Source organism: Macrobrachium nipponense, chromosome 31 (assembly GCF_015104395.2).
Source record: "Macrobrachium nipponense isolate FS-2020 chromosome 31, ASM1510439v2, whole genome shotgun sequence".
NCBI lineage: Eukaryota > Metazoa > Arthropoda > Malacostraca > Decapoda > Palaemonidae > Macrobrachium > Macrobrachium nipponense.
This window is the reverse complement of record NC_061093.1, coordinates 57,944,044-57,961,187: the sequence shown is the minus strand read 5'-3', so window position 1 is coordinate 57,961,187 and position 17,144 is coordinate 57,944,044. Positions and strand designations below refer to the sequence as shown.

The 17,144-nt window shown below is 41.0% G+C and overlaps 1 protein-coding gene across 1 annotated transcript; it reads right to left on the bottom strand.

The window, feature by feature from the left end:
• Positions 1 to 15,701: 15,701 nt before the first annotated feature.
• Positions 15,702 to 16,737, bottom strand: LOC135207010 (uncharacterized). Its single transcript, XM_064238634.1, has one exon. It carries the CDS (start codon positions 16,704 to 16,706, stop codon positions 16,059 to 16,061), a length of 648 nt encoding a protein of 215 aa, XP_064094704.1. The 5' UTR covers positions 16,707 to 16,737; the 3' UTR covers positions 15,702 to 16,058.
• Between the last annotated feature and the right edge of the window lie 407 nt (positions 16,738 to 17,144).

Sequence of the window (17,144 nt, the reverse complement as noted above, 5' to 3'; positions counted from 1 at the left end):
GGAAGCTTTTGAGAGCGGACGCCCGGGACGCTCGGATGGACTCCAGGCGCGCGCGGGTGCACGCCAAGTGCGCGCCAGTGGAGCCGAGCGCGCTCCAGATGGACGCCAAGCGCGCTCCAGTGGACGCCGAGCGCGCTTCCAGTGGACGCCGAGCGCGCGCCAGTGGACGCCCGAGCATGCACCAGCGCACGCCAGGTGTGTCGCCTGGCTGAACGTTTCTGTTGAACTCTTCAAGCTCTTGTTTCAGATATGGGCCTAAAGAATGTTTTACCTCTACCTCCGGTGATACCTTCTACCTCCACCTGCAAAGAATGTGAAGTAGGCAGTGCTTCGGAGGAAGTTTAAAGTGAACAGACAACTTCTTCTTCGAAACCAGCAAGACATCGGGTTTCGTGAATTCAAAGAGGTCTCTGTCAATTAATATTGCTTTTCGCATAGGTGGATGGAGTTAAGGAAAGCTCAAGGGAAGATCTCGTTTGCGCTCTACCGCAACCTTTGCCATTCGGCCAATAAATTTAAGTTGCCACTACCGCAGTCAAGACTTTGCGATAAGGCAGTTACGGGTTATGTAAGGCTCGATGTCCTGCACGTCAGGACTCTCGGCAACGTTCAGTGGGATTCTTGCAAAGGCACTCATCAAAAGGACGCTCTTCAGGAAAGCGCAAGACAGGACTTCCTTTGCCATACTGCCAATAAATTTTAAGCTTTAGCAGGCATTAGTTGTGATACGGGAGATGAAGCTGGTTGGAGAGTTTTCTTCTTCCTTCCCAGGATAATTTTGCAAGCTTTTTAGCCCATCTGAAAGGGTTTTTCAGATGATAGATTTTGTTAGTTTCTAGTCGGGACTACGCTGCCGAATTGAACATCGTCGTTCTACCTGCCGTAAGCCCAGTCTCTTAACAGGATTCTTGCCCCTTCCTCGATTGAGACGGGAATCGAAAAAAATTAAATGCTTGATTCCCTGGATTACGTTTTGTCAATTCAGTGACTTTCCCCCATTGACAATATACTTTCGTTTTGTCAAGTAAGTGGGTATCCCCTCATTGACAAAATATCTCTTTGTCCCGTAAATGGGTTAGTTCTCATTGACAAACATCTCATTAACTTGATATTGCGTAAGCGAATAAGTCTTATTGACAAGATTCGGAAGAGCTCTCATTCGTCATTCGCAGACTCGTACAAGAAAATAGACTTGTAGACTACGTCAATGAAACGCTTATGTCCAGTAACATAAGAAGCTTGAGCTGACTGCTTCGATTCTCTTAAGTTTTGTTCATGAAACTTGCCTGTCAGATATGTATGTAGCTGTATTTCCGAATTCAGCTATATATATGTCTGCCAGGTAAGTATGAACAAACTTTATTGTGATATAATTTCATATTTTGCTTGCGTTATTTTACTTCTGGTTGGTTCAAGTCATATACGCTTGCGTAGTTACCTCTTCGGATGGCAACCGAGAGGTCTATTGTCTATTTTAAGGACATTTAATCGTTACTCCCTGCAGCCTTCCAGGAGTTTCCGATTTATCTTTTACCGTTGTATGGTAGTGTTCTGACGACACAAACGCATCTATATATTTAGCGTTTTCTGTTTCGCTTAAATATACCAGCTTGAGAGTCTTTCGGCTCAAAAAATAACGGGCCTATTTCTTCGTAGAATAGGGTAGCTGGCAACCCAGACATAAAGTTAAGAGACGACGTTCGTAAGCTGCTGGCTGCTGCTGTCACGCTGTGTCTGTCTGTCTTCCAGTCCAACCGAGCCAGTAACAGACTCGGGCGCTGTCATCCGCCGTAGGTTACGTCTCTCTCTCCTGCGGGATTGACTGACTAACCGTATCTCTGTGCTGGCGGTTACGTCTCTCCTCGGGATGACTGACTAACTGTAACTCTTGCCCTACAATCACGGACTTTAGCCTAAGATTGAGGGGATTTCTTACGTGAATGAATAAACGTTGCATTCGTTTTGCCTTACTATGTTCAACAGAGTTATCTCTTAATCCTTTCGGTGCTCGTTACCGCACGGTATAGAACTACGAGTCTACCGCAACATTGCACTTTTATATGCTCTCCTGCTTAGGCAAAGCGCAGCCTTATTAGGGAAGTAAGCATACTCGGGGAGGAATGGATGAGCTTGCTGGGGACCATTTCCTTCCTGAAGAGTTTGTTTCCCCGAATAGACTGCAATTCCAGACCACAGTTTTTTCCTACCGGGAAACTGAAATATTATTCAAGATCTAGGAATGATTCTGAACATCTCTCAGTGCGTTTATCACCTGAGGTGATAGAAAGAAGGTGCCGGACATCTGGATAGGGTTTCAGATGTCCTGGATCTTAATCTGAAAAAAGCGATTCGGTAGTCCCTCCAGTCCTCGTAACGAGTTTTGGGAACCAGTGGTCCAGATCAACTCTGATATTCCACAGCTCTCTCATATCTTAAGAAGTATCTTCTCTCGGTCCCTGTTCGAGTTTACGAGAAAGCCTATTATAACAACAGGCGTAGAATGTAATGATCCTCTAGAGGTTCGTTACCGGATTGCAAAAGTCCGTACGAATCGTCTCGATCGACGGCAGCAACTATTGACTTCCGAGTGGAATCTTTCTTTAGAAGTAAGTTGAGAGTTGTGGAGACTTTAGGGACGCCCTTTCATTCTTCTCTTCGATATGTTGAGGACGAAGAGGCTTCTTCTTCTCTGCTCCCTTATTCTCGATCCGGGATCGGTACCATTAAAACGCCATCCTATGATATTGAACGGCGATGGATATTTAGTCTCTTTTCCCCCTTTTTTCAATCGCTTAGGAAATGTAATAAGAGGATTTTATGACGTCACAGGGAGCGACAATGAACGCTGATCGCCCCATGATTGGCCTTCAGGATCCTGGATTCACAGAGGTCACATACTTCCTAGTTCACTTTCCAAGGACCTTTTCGAGAGAGTCGGTCTACTCTAACTCGAAAGGTACCTATAACCTCTCCGCTCTGAGTCTTGACTTACGTTCAGGCTATCGAGATGTTGACAGGAATAAGATTACCGTCTTCCATTTCCGTCTGAAGAATGGGATAAGCTGGCAGTCACAACTATTAAAGAATACGCAAATATGTTGTTGACGGTCCTTTGGGCTCAGAGATTTGCGTCTGTCAAACAACAAAAGCCCTTCACGATCTTTGAGTTCTGTGGAATCTCGAACCTCGCTCACCATCTACTTTTTGTCTCACCTGTTTTCTCGGAGTCAGACACTCGTGCGAGATCAGGGGGCGACATATAGTAGCCCTGAGTTTCTTGTGACGAAGTCGGTTGCGTTTATACACCCCCGATGATCGTGTAACATGAGACCAGGTTGGACTGTCAGGCATTCTTCCTTCGGGACTGAATCGCCTTTTGCTCCTCGCTCCTTTCTCCTGGCACCAAGAAGCTCGAGTCAGGAGTTGATTCGCTGACGACGTTGGGTTGCGTTGATACACCCCCAAGGTTTGCTTAGATTGAATCGCCCAGGCAGTCAGACACTATGCCTTCAGCGAAGAATAGTGCCTTATGGTCTTCAGGGTACAGCCTTGCTGTCCTTGATTCGTCTGACTGGTCAACTGGTCGGTCACCTGACTTTAGTACAGACGGACTGACTGTGCATGTCCAGATCGAAGCTTTCAATATGGAACTTAGACGTAGTCTGAAGTTCTTGATGTCAAAGCATTCGAACATCTCCTACCTGTTAACTTCTTGCATGTGATCAGGAAGGCCTTCTTCTAACCACCCTAGATACGACAAGAGAAAAGGGTTAGTGAGATTTTAAGCCATCGTCACAAGTTTTGGCTTTAGAGAACACAAGGCGGTGGTGCTCTCTAACCCTTCCGTTGTGGCCTAAGAATGGTAACCCATTTTGTCCTTGGGCCAGGAGCTTGGAAGCAAGGATGGCACAAGTTAGTGGGCAGGAGCCAGAGAGAGTCCTGTGCCCTGTCGGGTCTCTCAAGTTTTATCTACATAAAAACTCAAGAAAGTCGAAGTCAAATCGGGCAATCTGCAGTGTTCCGAAAAAGACCAGACTTGCCCATATCGAAGAACAGCCTGGCTTTAGTGTTAAGGAGTTCTTTCAAAAATGCTCCTTCATTGTGTTTGCACAAAGATTTGAAATCTTTTATCTGAATGCTCACAAGGTGAGGGCGCGGCCTCGGAAGCATTTCAACAGAGCATGGCACTCAGCAACATCCTGAGTACCATGTTTTAGCGAAGCAACTCTGTGTTCACTTCACACTCCCTGCGAGATTGTGAAGATGGCATATGATATCTGCTGCTCGCTAGGAAGGGCCATACGTGTCTGCAGACACAATCTTGGGGGCAAGAAGTACCACTCATCCTATCCTGTAGAAAATGGTTAGGAAGAGCTCTTAATTTAGTTGTGGAGTCGCCGACAACGGCGACTTCTTAACTCTTAAGCCTTAGTTAACACACCTTAAAACTTTGGCTAGGTTGGTCAGGTGGTGATATATATATTTTATATATATATATTTATTTTCTTCTTAGCCCTCATGGTATGGTCAATATGGTCTAGTCACGTCGTGGTCTCGCCCCCTGTTGACAGATCATCTGGAGTGCACCAGCTATAATAAATGGTCTCTACCTCGCTGGCAACTCTAGTAGCACAAGCCATGACCTTACGTGGCAGTAACCACGAAGCCAGCTGCTAACAGGTGGAACCAAGATGTAAATCATCTGCATGCATTTGTTTCCCAAAATCCTTCTATTCTGTCCCTTCCCATCCAAAGGTGGGATTCAGCTATATATATATCTGACAGGTAAGTTTCATGAACAAAATGATATTGTTATGATACAATAAAGTTGTTTCATACATTACCTGGCAGGCTTATAATATAATCAAGTACCCACCCACCTCCCCTCAGGGGACAGTGGAAATAAAAATTATGAATAGAAAATGGGAATGGTTCCTGATACCCGCCTCCAGCGGCGGGAGGGAATGGGTACTAACCACCTGGCCGACCACTGCGTGTGTCGGAAGTTTTTAAAATTCTGTCGGACTTCAGAAAATACAGCTATTATATATATATCTGCCAGGTAGTATGAACAAACTTTATTGTATCATAACAATATCATTTTTATAAGCTTGGCTTCAGGAGCTAGAATTTTCAGAACTGTCGGCATTATCCAGAGATCCGGATCATGTTGAATTTCTTTTCCCACAGGGGAAGTTCTACTTTCTCCGGAACGTAGTTTTATAGCAAAGAATGAAGATCCTTTGATGAGGTGGGAACCGTGGAAGGTTGTACCCTTCCACAAGATATTTCTCTTTGTCCAGTATCAACCTTACGAGCCTTTTCTGTCCAGGACATCCTCATCCTCATCGGGTCCTCTCTTTAAGAGAGAAAAAGGTGGGTACTTTGTCTATTAAAGGCATCAGGCAACAGATCCTGTACTTTATTAAGCAAGCCAATCCTGATTCCTTCCCTAAAGCACATGATGTCAGGGCAGTAGCCACCTCAATTAACTATTTCCAACACATGAATTTCGATGATTTAAAAAAGTATACTGGATGGAAATCGCCGACAGTATTTAAGCGTCATTACTTAAAGTCCTTGGAAGCTCTGAAATTTTCAGCAGTTGCGGCGGGGAACATAGTTTCCCCCGACTCTGCTTAATCGTTTAGTAGAAGATCCAGTTCTCCTTTCTACCTATCTCACCCAACAGTTCGTCTATACCTGCCATGTTCATCTACGTTTACCTTGAGTCTTAGCTGCTCTTATGATGGTATAGTGGGTGCCCCTTATTTTTTTTGCTAGGGTCACTCACAATTGATTGTATATAATGATCTCTTTGATGTGATCCCCTTATTTTTATGCTAGGGTGACACATCTTATTTACAATGGTTACGGGTTTTGTATACTAAGTCATATACATTCCTTTATTATATTATTGTTGAAGTTTGTTCTATTCAGTTTATTGTTATAATTGCTTTAATTTCTTTGTACTATTAACTATACACAGATACTAATCTCAACATATATTCCATGTAAGCCCTGTATATATATGTTAAATTTAAGTTAATTTTAAGAAATATTATAAACCTTAACTTAATTAAGTAATATTTCTATTTTGTATCATTGTGCATATGTATAATCTATTAGCAATTATATTTCTTCATTTTATGTTATCTTTTTATTTGAGACCCTTTTTTGTATGTTTTATGTTGTTCTTTACAATCTTGTGCTATTTTCTTGGTACGATTTCGCGCAGCGACACGAACTGAGCCCAGAAAAGGGATTTTGACGTAAGGAAAAATCTATTTCTGGGGCGATTGGTTCGTTCGTCGCCAGCGAAATCCCGCCCCCCCTGCCCATCCCAACGCTCAAGATTGTCTGCTAACTTCAGGATGGCCACCAGAGGCGCAGCAGTCGGCAGCATGGGATGGAGTAGTAGTAGTTGCTGCCCACTCTGTGGGTCGGCTCCCCTCTAGTGGGGATTTTGTAGTGGGAGATTTCTATTGGCAAGCGGTTCGTGGTAGTGGTCTCACTCGCCATAGTGTTCATACCGACACCCTCTTGGAGGGTGAGCGAGTCCAGTAGTACTGACCTTTTCTTTATTTTATTTATTCTCTGGTATGTGTTAGTACATTTACCTTAGAAATAATGGATTAAAGGATATTTCGCTGGCGACACGAACCAATCGCCCAGAAATAGATTTTTCCTTACGTCAAAATCCCTTTTATGTATAAGTAACAAAACTCATAATGTACAGCGGACTTTAAATTCAGTTATCTCTCGTAATAATAAGATGGATAAATAGAATGTTTACTGCTGATTTAATCCAAATGGCGCAAGTTCAGATCATGGCTGAAGCACTTTGAATTTGATGTCCTGAATATAAATCACACACACACACGTGCACACACACACACACACACACACCAGTTTTCCTTGTATGACCGAACCCTAGCCAGTAGTAGCTCGAATCGGATCCAGCTTTATTGTGACAAGCAATTTTATCTGTTTCAGAGACCGTAGGAAGGCTAAGCAACAGATACCAAAGAATCGTTTTTGTTGTTAGTTTAAAGGAAATTTCCACATCCACAATAAAATAAGAGTATTTTGTTATTATTTCTCATAATGTGTACATATTCATATGGAACAAGTCCGAAAGCCCGTTAACTAGGTTATGCAGAATAGAATGACCGTATTTGAAAAGAGAGAACCACTGAAGTTATGATTTCGGAAACTGCTCATGTGGGAACTTGCAAACCTACCTCTAACTCATGATGCAAAACTTAATGTTTGGCCTTTCCCTTCACTCACTCTACTTCAGCCTCCTGATGACTGATTTGAACTCTTGTCCCGGTAGCAAATTCATGAGATAAATGCTAGCGTTACACCGGCCGTTTAGGTTAGATTAGTACTTCATCATTAATTTGGTTCTTCTTCTTCTTCTTCCCAGCTTTATCACTATTCGGGGTCACCGTTTTTAGTAAGTCTCTTCCCATTTACCTCTGTCTTGTGTCATTTCCTCCCGTACTCCCTTCTCCCTCATAATAATCATCTCTAATGCAATCTCCACCTCCACGTCCATCACTTCTCTTGCCATGTGTATCATTAATTTGGTTGTAGAATCATAATACATTATTTTAAAGAAAAATCTATGGTTAGTTTTTGAGATAGGCTACGGCGTTCCGCTTTTTCCAGGTAGGTTGCGGTACTCGGTTACACCTCGGGAAAATGCGTCCCGGTAACTGCTGTTGTCATATTGCTATTTTTGACGAAAAGCACATCTTCGGCGAACAAAATGTTTACTCTTCAGAGTTTGCCATATAATTTATCTACATCCTTTAGTTAAGAGACTTTGGGGTCTCCAAAGTTACGTCGTGATCTTTTATTTGTTTGGGTTCTTGCATAAGAATAGACATTCTGTACTTGTCCTTCTCAGTTCTGTTCACATCATACCAGTCATCCTTGTGTTTTCCCTAAAAGATGGACCCCAAGTCCAACATCCTGAGTCTGGCAGGTTTTTATAACATATGTATCCTTTGTCCGGAATAACTTTTTATGCTTACCTTAGCACATATCTTACAACACTTTTAAATGTCTATCGCATCATAAATTGTCTATACCGTATTTAGATATTATTATTTTTATTTTTTTTTTTTGTAATTTCTTAGCTTGGTTTTCTGTATTGCCTGTAGTGATAAAAAATTCACCTGCTGATTCTGTATAATTGCATGTTGTCAGTTTTATCATATAATTTATACTGATACAATTCCAAATTTCGAGGTAACTACCACGTGGAGTACTCAATTTTTATGTATGTTTGCCATGTAACCTACTACTCTTCCGTGTACAGTTATTCTTGTACTGTGATTACTGTGTTGAATTGGGTTGGTCTTATATGTTTTCGTCGTGGCTTTTTCCCATTATTAGCTACTATTACCGCTGCTTTGTATTAAATATAGAATCTCAAGTTACTCTAAGAATCGGCCTTTCGAACTGCAGCCTTTTCCCTCTTTCTTAGTGGTGGGTAACATGATGCTAGCCACTAATATCAGGGCTTTTGTTATTTTAGCTTGTTTACGGGCCTCACTAAAAGCAGGAGGACCTGCCAGCTTATAACAGGCTTGATCTAACTACTTTTCATTTACTGTAAATGGATTTGCCTGAAAAAAATTTGAATTTAGCATTATAATGCAATTGAATTTACCCCATTGGATGATCTCAAGATATGTTGGCGCTCAATTCTTCAACTGTAATCTGTAGGTTTTGATATATCCGTGATTGATTTATTGACAGATTTGTCTGGCTGAAAATTTCTTTTTATCTTAAATATTGATTGGAATAGTTTCAAGGTATTGATTTTACTTTTTGTAGTCCTGCAGCTGAGATCAATTATTTTTTTTTTTTTACTATTTACCGTCTGGAGAGTTTGATCTATTCTACGTTACCGAGTTCTGAATTTTTCCCTGTCATCTCTGATTAGTATTTGTTATTCATTTCTATTTCCGAATGACTCAGATATGATTTTATATGATTGCATTTTCACATTAGCTATTTTATTTTCAGCTGAGACCTATGCATAACATCAGGTGGATCTATATATGGAACTGGAGGACTGTTTACATCAAGAGCTAGGGAAAAAGACCTCTAGCACTGTGTATCGTAAAATCAACCTCTTTCGAACCCTTACATGTACACATGACTTTATTTAATTGAGTTTTATGGTATTATGAATTAGTATCTTCTTTTTAATATATCAGGTCATTTTGATAGAAAGTAAATGTTCCAGCATTCTAGGCACGTATTCCCAAGGATAACTCATTAGAATATTATTAATGATAAAAATGTACTTTTTGCAGCTTAATTTCTGTTATTTGTAATAGAATTCTCATTTTTAAATATTTGTTGTTGTTTTAATTTATCAGAGTAAACAGATGATCTTTTGATATTTCACTAAATTTTCAGCTGAGTTACTTTTCACAATATTTTTTTTTCAGTTTTTTCGTATGTCAGGTAATTAATATTTCTCCAATCATTTCCAAATCTGATTTGCTCCTTGTTTTATGTGGAGTTAAGATCTCCATTTCATCCAATTCGCCAAGTGTTTTTACCTCGCTTTCGATTGCACTCATTTCTTGTCTGTCGGAATTTTAGGCAACTGTTCTTTGGATACTTTGCTGGCTTCTCCACCAACTTCAGTCATCCATTTCATACACTGGGTTAATTTTCTCTGCTATTCTTTCTGTCTCAGTTTTGTGACCACTCGGAAGGAATAAGTGGTTATAGAAGTGTTCCTAGTGTCTTATTTTCTTCATTGTTATCTTTTCCGTTTCACTTTTAATACGTTATTGGGCTTGGTACCATCTATTTCTTTTCTTAAACTTCCAAATGGCCCCGCCTTTTATTTCCTACACCTCTTATAATTTTAATCCATCAGTTCTCTCCTTCATCCAGTTTCCTTGTCTCTTCTCCTTTCCGCTGTAACATAGTCATTTACGAGTTTTTCATGTACTTGTATTTGTTTTTATTGTCATAATGATACATTTTTTTTATCTTCTTTACCAAATATAACCGTCATCTCAGTAGATGAGACTGTCATTCACACTGCTGTGGTCTTAACTTCCATGTGGTACTTTGGACCAGATGATTGGTCTGATCTCTGGATTGGAAAGTTCCATATTGTCTAGTAGATTGCCTAAGTCCTCCTTTCAGGCAATATGTTGTTCAACTTGTGGTTGAACATGCTTGCTGACTTTGGCATCACAGGTGTCTCATCTGAGGATGAGAAGGTGAAATTTCAGATGTTGTTGGTTTTAGAAAGAAAAGCATCGACTTCTCACTTGCACCAGAATGCTTACCTCCGGGCAAACTTTGTTTCGAGAAGACTTAAGCAGCTGTCCATGCTCATCTAGCAACAGGTTTTACCAGAGTATTTCAGTGGCACAGGTGATTTCTGGGACGCTCGTTATTCTTTCTGAAGAGTATGGCCATTGATGGAAAAAAAAAAAGCCTTCCTACAGCCAGAACCCAGTGATCCACCGTGCAGTCTCCTTCAAGTCCCTGGGCCTTCAGAAGGAACTGTCGACAAGGCTTTTGGTGGTGGCCATGCCATCTGTGTCTGGTGTCAGGAAGGGTTGTTCCTCTTCGAAACTGAAACAAGGAGCCTAGGCTTCTTCCTCTAGAAAGGGCCAAGAGTTTTCCAAACCTTTTTAGCCCCCCACTTCAGCTCTTGCTAGAAAGGTAGCAAGGGGAAGTAAGGGAACTTTTGAGATAGGCAGTCCCCTTCTCCAGCTGTCATGAGTAAAGGGGATACCAGTCATGTCAACAGGCAATGTAGCACACAGAGGATGGCATCCTGGGTAGTCTGTGCCCAAATATGTTGTGATATAATACCTTTTTATTATTGATCTCCTGCCCTCTCATGATAATCAGTTCCATTTCCAGCCTACCCTTCAGGACTTCCCAAAACTCTGGCCCTCTCAGCAGTGCTGGAGAAGAATATTCTGGAAGATGTAGAGAACTGCTCGACTTTTACTGTCATATTTTCCCTGTGGAGAAGTTGACTGAGAGAAAACACATTTCATGTTGGGTTTCGTCAGAAATGGCAATTTCATGCTTTTTGGAAAAATGAAGGACGCATACTTTCAGGTGCCCATCCATCAAGGCCTCCAGGAAGTACAAACCTCTGATTTTTGGGAAAAGTCAGTTTACCAATTCAAAGCTCAATGCTTTGGACTAGCAACAGCCCCCCTTGTGTTCATGCAAACTTAAAACTTGGTGTCAGCTTGGATCTGCGTATATGTAAAGGATACTCTTGCTACATTACCTAGGTGGTTGATTAGTTTTGGCAACTTTGGAGGTGCAGTTGCTCCAGAACAGACTACATCCTTGTATTTTGAGGCATCTGTCAGCTTCATGCAACCTTCTCTTCCAGCCTGTGCTTTTACTTATGACTGGGAAGTGATAGGGGTCCTTGCTTGTTGCCTAGATGATTGGAACCTCCTAGTAAAAGTGCTCTTGAACTTCCCACCTCTGGAAATGCTGTTATTCTGACACATCAAAGGGAGATTGGTACTCAGACTTTGGAGATCTTTCCACTTGAGTTTTGTGGACAAGGATATATCTCATTTGCACTTATACATTTTAGCAATGCAGCACTGCTAGCATTCGGAAATTATATGATGTCTCCATAATGTTGTTGAATGACATGATCCTAATACACTACATCAGCCAGTTAGCTCCATGTTAGCTTCTACCACTTGGTAGCCTGATCTGGTAGCTCTTCTGTAGCAGATCTCTGACTGAATTGTCCACTTTCATTGAGACTACTTTCTTTCAATCCCAGCAGTGAGGCCTAATTGCTCTTAGCCATGTCTCCTGACTGAAGATCATGGATCCTGTTCTTTGGTAGAGTTGACCATATTTCTAGGATTTTCAAAAATTTTTGCCCACTCTTGTCAACCATAGCCTAACTCAGGCACGGTAGAGCCCTTGGAAGGCCTTGGATAGATGTCTCACTCTCAAGACTTGTTTTGTGAGCCTTATCCTTGTTGTAATATGTCAAGTTGTAAAACTTTTGTGTCTTATTTGACTCATGGAGGGGTGGGAATTCCTCTTGTTCTCATTCATGAGTTTGCAGAACACTTAGAACCTGTCTAGCTATGGATTTGAGAACTTGCTTTTGTGCCCAATGCAAGAACTGCACTATGTACGAGAACCCAACCTCTCTAGGCCAGATTCTTGGGATTTCTTAGCAGTAATACTAGCAGGCATAAGAGATGTCTAAGAACACCATTTATTTCTTGTTTCTTGAAGTGATTAAGCCAGCATACATACAGTTCATTCCACAAGGAGGAGGATTGTTCAGTCTGACTGAGAGCTCATGAAACCATGGTTTTTGGCCTGTCCCCAGGTGTTTGAAGAACCTTTTAGCCTCAAAGGTAATGAGGTCAGGAGTCTGGCAACACCAGACTACTTGTATCTCATTGTACCTTGGGGACGTCTGTGACTAGTCCTTAGGGCCTCTAATAGCTGTTCAGCAGGTTGTGTGTTCTCCAAGCTCCTCTTATAAAAAAGGTACTCGGATGACAAAAGGCTAGAAGCTGAATAGGTGAGCATCTGGCTCTTTCTTCCTTTTTTGCAAGGAAGTAGTCAGCTTATTACATATGTATTAAATAGGCCGTAATGAAGGTAGACTTCACAATCGCACATCTTATCTCGGCTTTGGCTTTTAAAATAGGGAGCGCCGGGCAGAGGGATTTGCAATTTATAAGGTGATGGTTGGTAAAGCTATCATCTGAACCCATTGATTTATAATTGACCCATATTTTAGCATTCAACTAGAATTGCCTTATCCTAGGGAAAAAAGCTTGGTTCTTTGATGAATCTCCTAAAGTGAGAGTTCAGACATACTCTTACTCTATCTCGAGGCCTATCAGCTAGCAACGCTAGGCCAGATTGCACAGGAATATACAGTTCTAAGTCCTTTGCTCACCACCGAGTAGGTAGTCAAGACGATGGGCTTCTTGACCAAGGGAGGTTTTTCTAGGAACGGTATCGAATACCCGAATCTCAGCACTTTTGTTACCCATGGTTCTGCCCCTCTCGTGCTCCATACTTCCCAAAATTGCTGGAGCTTGGCACCTACTGGGGCACGGAGGAAGTCTATTTCGTGTTTTGGCAGCAGGTCTTGTCGATATCTTCTTAATTGCTTGAGAGCTGAAGCAGACATTGGCTCTTGTTCTGGGGTTTGGTCTCTGCTTGGTACCACAAAAGGGAAAGGGCTGCAAAAGCAGCAATATTTTAGCAATGGTATAAGGAGCAGCTTCTTTCGGGCATCTTGTGGAATGTGCCAACAAGTCTTATGTTGACTTTTGAAGACCTGTTGCAATGTCACTAACCAGTGACAGAGGGAAAAAGGAGTCCTTTACTAAGGGTGAAACAAGAAGTGCAGACTTCTGAATTGCAGTCACTCCCTTAGTGGTGTAGGAACACCAAAGTTCCCTCTTTTTCAACACTGCTATATTATAAAGGGAAGCTATTTATCTTGTTGTGTCCTGAGAAGTCCCCTGGAGAGGAGGCAGAAACTCCCAAGGGAGAAGCTTCAATGGTCGCATAATACACATATCTCCTAGTCAGAAGATGAGAAGGCGGATAGCTAAAGCAAGCCTTCCCTTTCTATCTCTTGTCTGCTAGCCAAGTATCAACTTCTTTGAGAGCCTTCTTCGCTGATGTTGACTATACCGTCTTAAGTAGTTTGGCTGAGTCGGACTGAACACTTAACTGAAGTGTTGAAGCTGGAGAAGCAAGAGCTGCTGGAGAGAAAAAGGTAGGGTATATATGCGGCAAAAACTTTAGTGACACTGCATAAGCTGTAGATGGAGAATCCTCTTTGGGTGTTGTATCCTCTTCCTCTTCTGTTGAAGACACTAGAGACAGGGATACATCCAGGAGATTTCTTTAAAAACCCTAAAATATCATCTAACTTCTGCTGAACAGGATCCCTAGTCTGCACTGCTACCGAAGGTATACGCTGTGCTGCCGAATTTGCTATATTGTCATTTTCTGGTGCTGAACTAGCAGAAGCAGCAAAAGAGCAGTTGAGATCCTTATGTTTGTTTGTTCGTATGGTGTTTTTATGTTGCATGGAACCAGTGGTTATTCAGCAACGGGGAGATCCTTATGATTAACCTGCACTGTCTGACGCTTGGGAGCTGGCTGTTCCGCTACTACTGCAAGTTTGATGTTTGCTGGACTTTCAACCTTTTCTAGGCGCCTGGAAGAAGCTGGGCACTTTGGCGCCAACTGGTGCTCCTGCACCACCGAGTGCTCGGGCACTACTTGGTTCGAGGGAGCCAACTGGCATGCTTCTGTGACAGGCTGACGAGTGCCTACGTCTATGAACAGGGGAGAGCGCTCGGTGAGAACCTCTCTGGGCCATCCGAGAAACTACATGAAGGTAAAGCTTCTTTAGTTCTGGCGCAGCAGATATGTCACCTGCAGACTTTTTCAATGGTCTAAAAGTGTCACTATAGCACCTCCTTTCCGTGCTTGAAGCCTCGAAACTAGAGGAAAGACAGGGCACTTCTGCAAAGATGCCTTTCCAATGGCTGTCTGCTGAAGGGCCGACTGCCTGTGGGCAGACCCTACCGACCTCCCTTGGGTTTCCTATAAGGTTTGTCCTTTACTCACTTCACTTTTGTGCTTTCACCAATTCACCTAAGTGTGACACCGTGTTAATCATTCAAACTTATGGTCGAATTTACTCTCCCAAGCAGCAATGGTGTTGGTGTCAAGAATCTGGAAGTTGGGACCAGGATTAGGTGGAATAGTAGGACTGGGAATGGGTGAAATAGTGGAAACAGAGACAGTCGGTACTTCAATTGACCTATCTGATTGCTGACTAGCAGTCAACCAGTCTTGCTTAATACTAGCTTTCTTCTGTCTATTCCTTGCTAATTTAGATAGATGAGAAGCTAAAATCTTCCACTGCTTACTATCCCATCCCTTACATTTATACAAGTCTTAAGTACAGATCAATTTTGTCCTCTTCAGTTAACACAAATTGTGTGAGCATCATATTTAGCAGATGTTAACTTACTCCTGCAACCTTTGTTGCAATAACGAGTGCTAGATAAAAGAATCGCTAACATGAATTTTGAATTTTAGCTGCCGATACTAATGTGTTAGCTATGTAATTACTTGGCAAGTTACTCAAGTAAAATCACGAATTTTCAGTAATCTGTATTCTGGTGTATAAGCCATAGACTCGTAATCCACGTAGCCCTGATGCCACAGGAAAAATGCATACCCTGATTAAATACTTGGTAATAAAGTGTTACCGTAGGTACCAATTTTAGCTAATTCTGAAGAATACTCCATAAAAGGATTGGTTTTGTTATCTATGAAAAATTTAATTACCTATGTACCTAAATTTTTTTTTCTTTACTTTTCATCTTGACATAAAAATTAGTGCAACAAAAATGAGAAGGTTAACTTTGCTGTTATCTATTATTAGTTAAAATATCTTTGAGCCAGATATTTGTTGAATATGAATTTTAGATTGATAGTGTATGTAAATGCTCTCATACTTTTTTAAAAGCCATTTGTAATGGAGCATTTACTTATTCGAGCTGCTAGATTTATGCATTTCATCTGGTCATTGTATGTATGTAGTAAAAAGTTATTGGCATTTTACCATTTCAGGAAGCAAAAAAAACTACTCAAAGAAAAACTATTTAATTTTTATAAATTCAGGCATACATAATCATGAATATCAAATTATGAAAATAACAGTGGAATACCACATGCACTATATTGTACAGGATCACAGAAATGCATTATATGAAATATATATACTGTATATATACATATATATATGATGGTCACCACATAGTCCGTATAATGCAGACACCATTAGACAATAACAGTCTAAGCAAAATTAATACCTTTATGTATGACCCCATATATTTTACTTTTGGTAACGTGCTAAAACATTGGCAAATCCTCTGAACAATTATATGTAAAAAGTGCTATAACAACAGGATTTGTGTAAAAAAAAAAAAAATGTTAAAATACATTTAATTATTAAACTTCCATGGCGATTCTTTGGCTTGCTGTTTCCGATACATCTTCAGAACCTTTTTGTTTGGAACAAGTCCTGTGGATAGGCCTGGACGCTTTTTTCTTTTCAGATCTGATTCCTCGGTAACAGATTCACTCTCAGCTGTGTAATTAGCAAGCTCCCCGTACGACCAGCCTGAAGGGGAACTTGTCATAGCTGATGTCTGGCGATCTTTTGATTCAAGAGATGGATCAGCTTGTTGAATTACATCAGAGTCATGAGCATATTTACAGTTATGGCCAAATTTACAACGCCCTTTCCTATAATTCCAACAAATTTTTTTACCATTAATTTCTACTACATCTTTGGGATTCTCTGTCATTTTCACATGTTTTTCTAACAGTAATTTTTTATCTTCTTGTGCTTTTTGAAAAGGATTGTAAAATACAGACAATGAATTGTCATCACCAAAGGGAGAAGGCAGAGCATCAACTCGGAGTGGATTTGCCAGAGAATCTGTTTGTTTAGAATTGTTTTCTACAGGCGGCTTTTTCTTAGGTTCTGCATCTTCCTTTTCTAGTTCTTTATCAGGAGGGCATTCAAAGAAATTCACAGGCTTCTTTTGAATTACTCGACTGGACCTGAAATCAGAATGTAGTACCATTACCAATCATAACACAAATAGCAGTATAAACTACTCTCAGTAATTCATACACAAAAGGAATAAAACTTAGTGATAAAGATTTTATGTGGAACATTTTTTTGGGTAAGTATATAATCATACTGGTGCAAAGTTACATACTGCAATATACTATAAAAAAAATCAAAAGCTTTTCTATACAAAACCACTTGTGCCAGATCAGCGTTGTACATGCCGTAACCCTGGAAATAATTTCTGATGAATATAATTGAAAAGTGCCTTAACCTGGGAACGTCATAAGCCGAACCCGTCGTAACCTGGGGACTACCTGTATGATATTTTTATAATAAAATAAGGTTTTGTATATACTTACCCAGTAATTATATAGCTATAGTTTCCAACGTACGACAGCCTAATTCAAATTTCGCGGGCAGCGCTTCAATAGTTCAGTGTAGATATAAA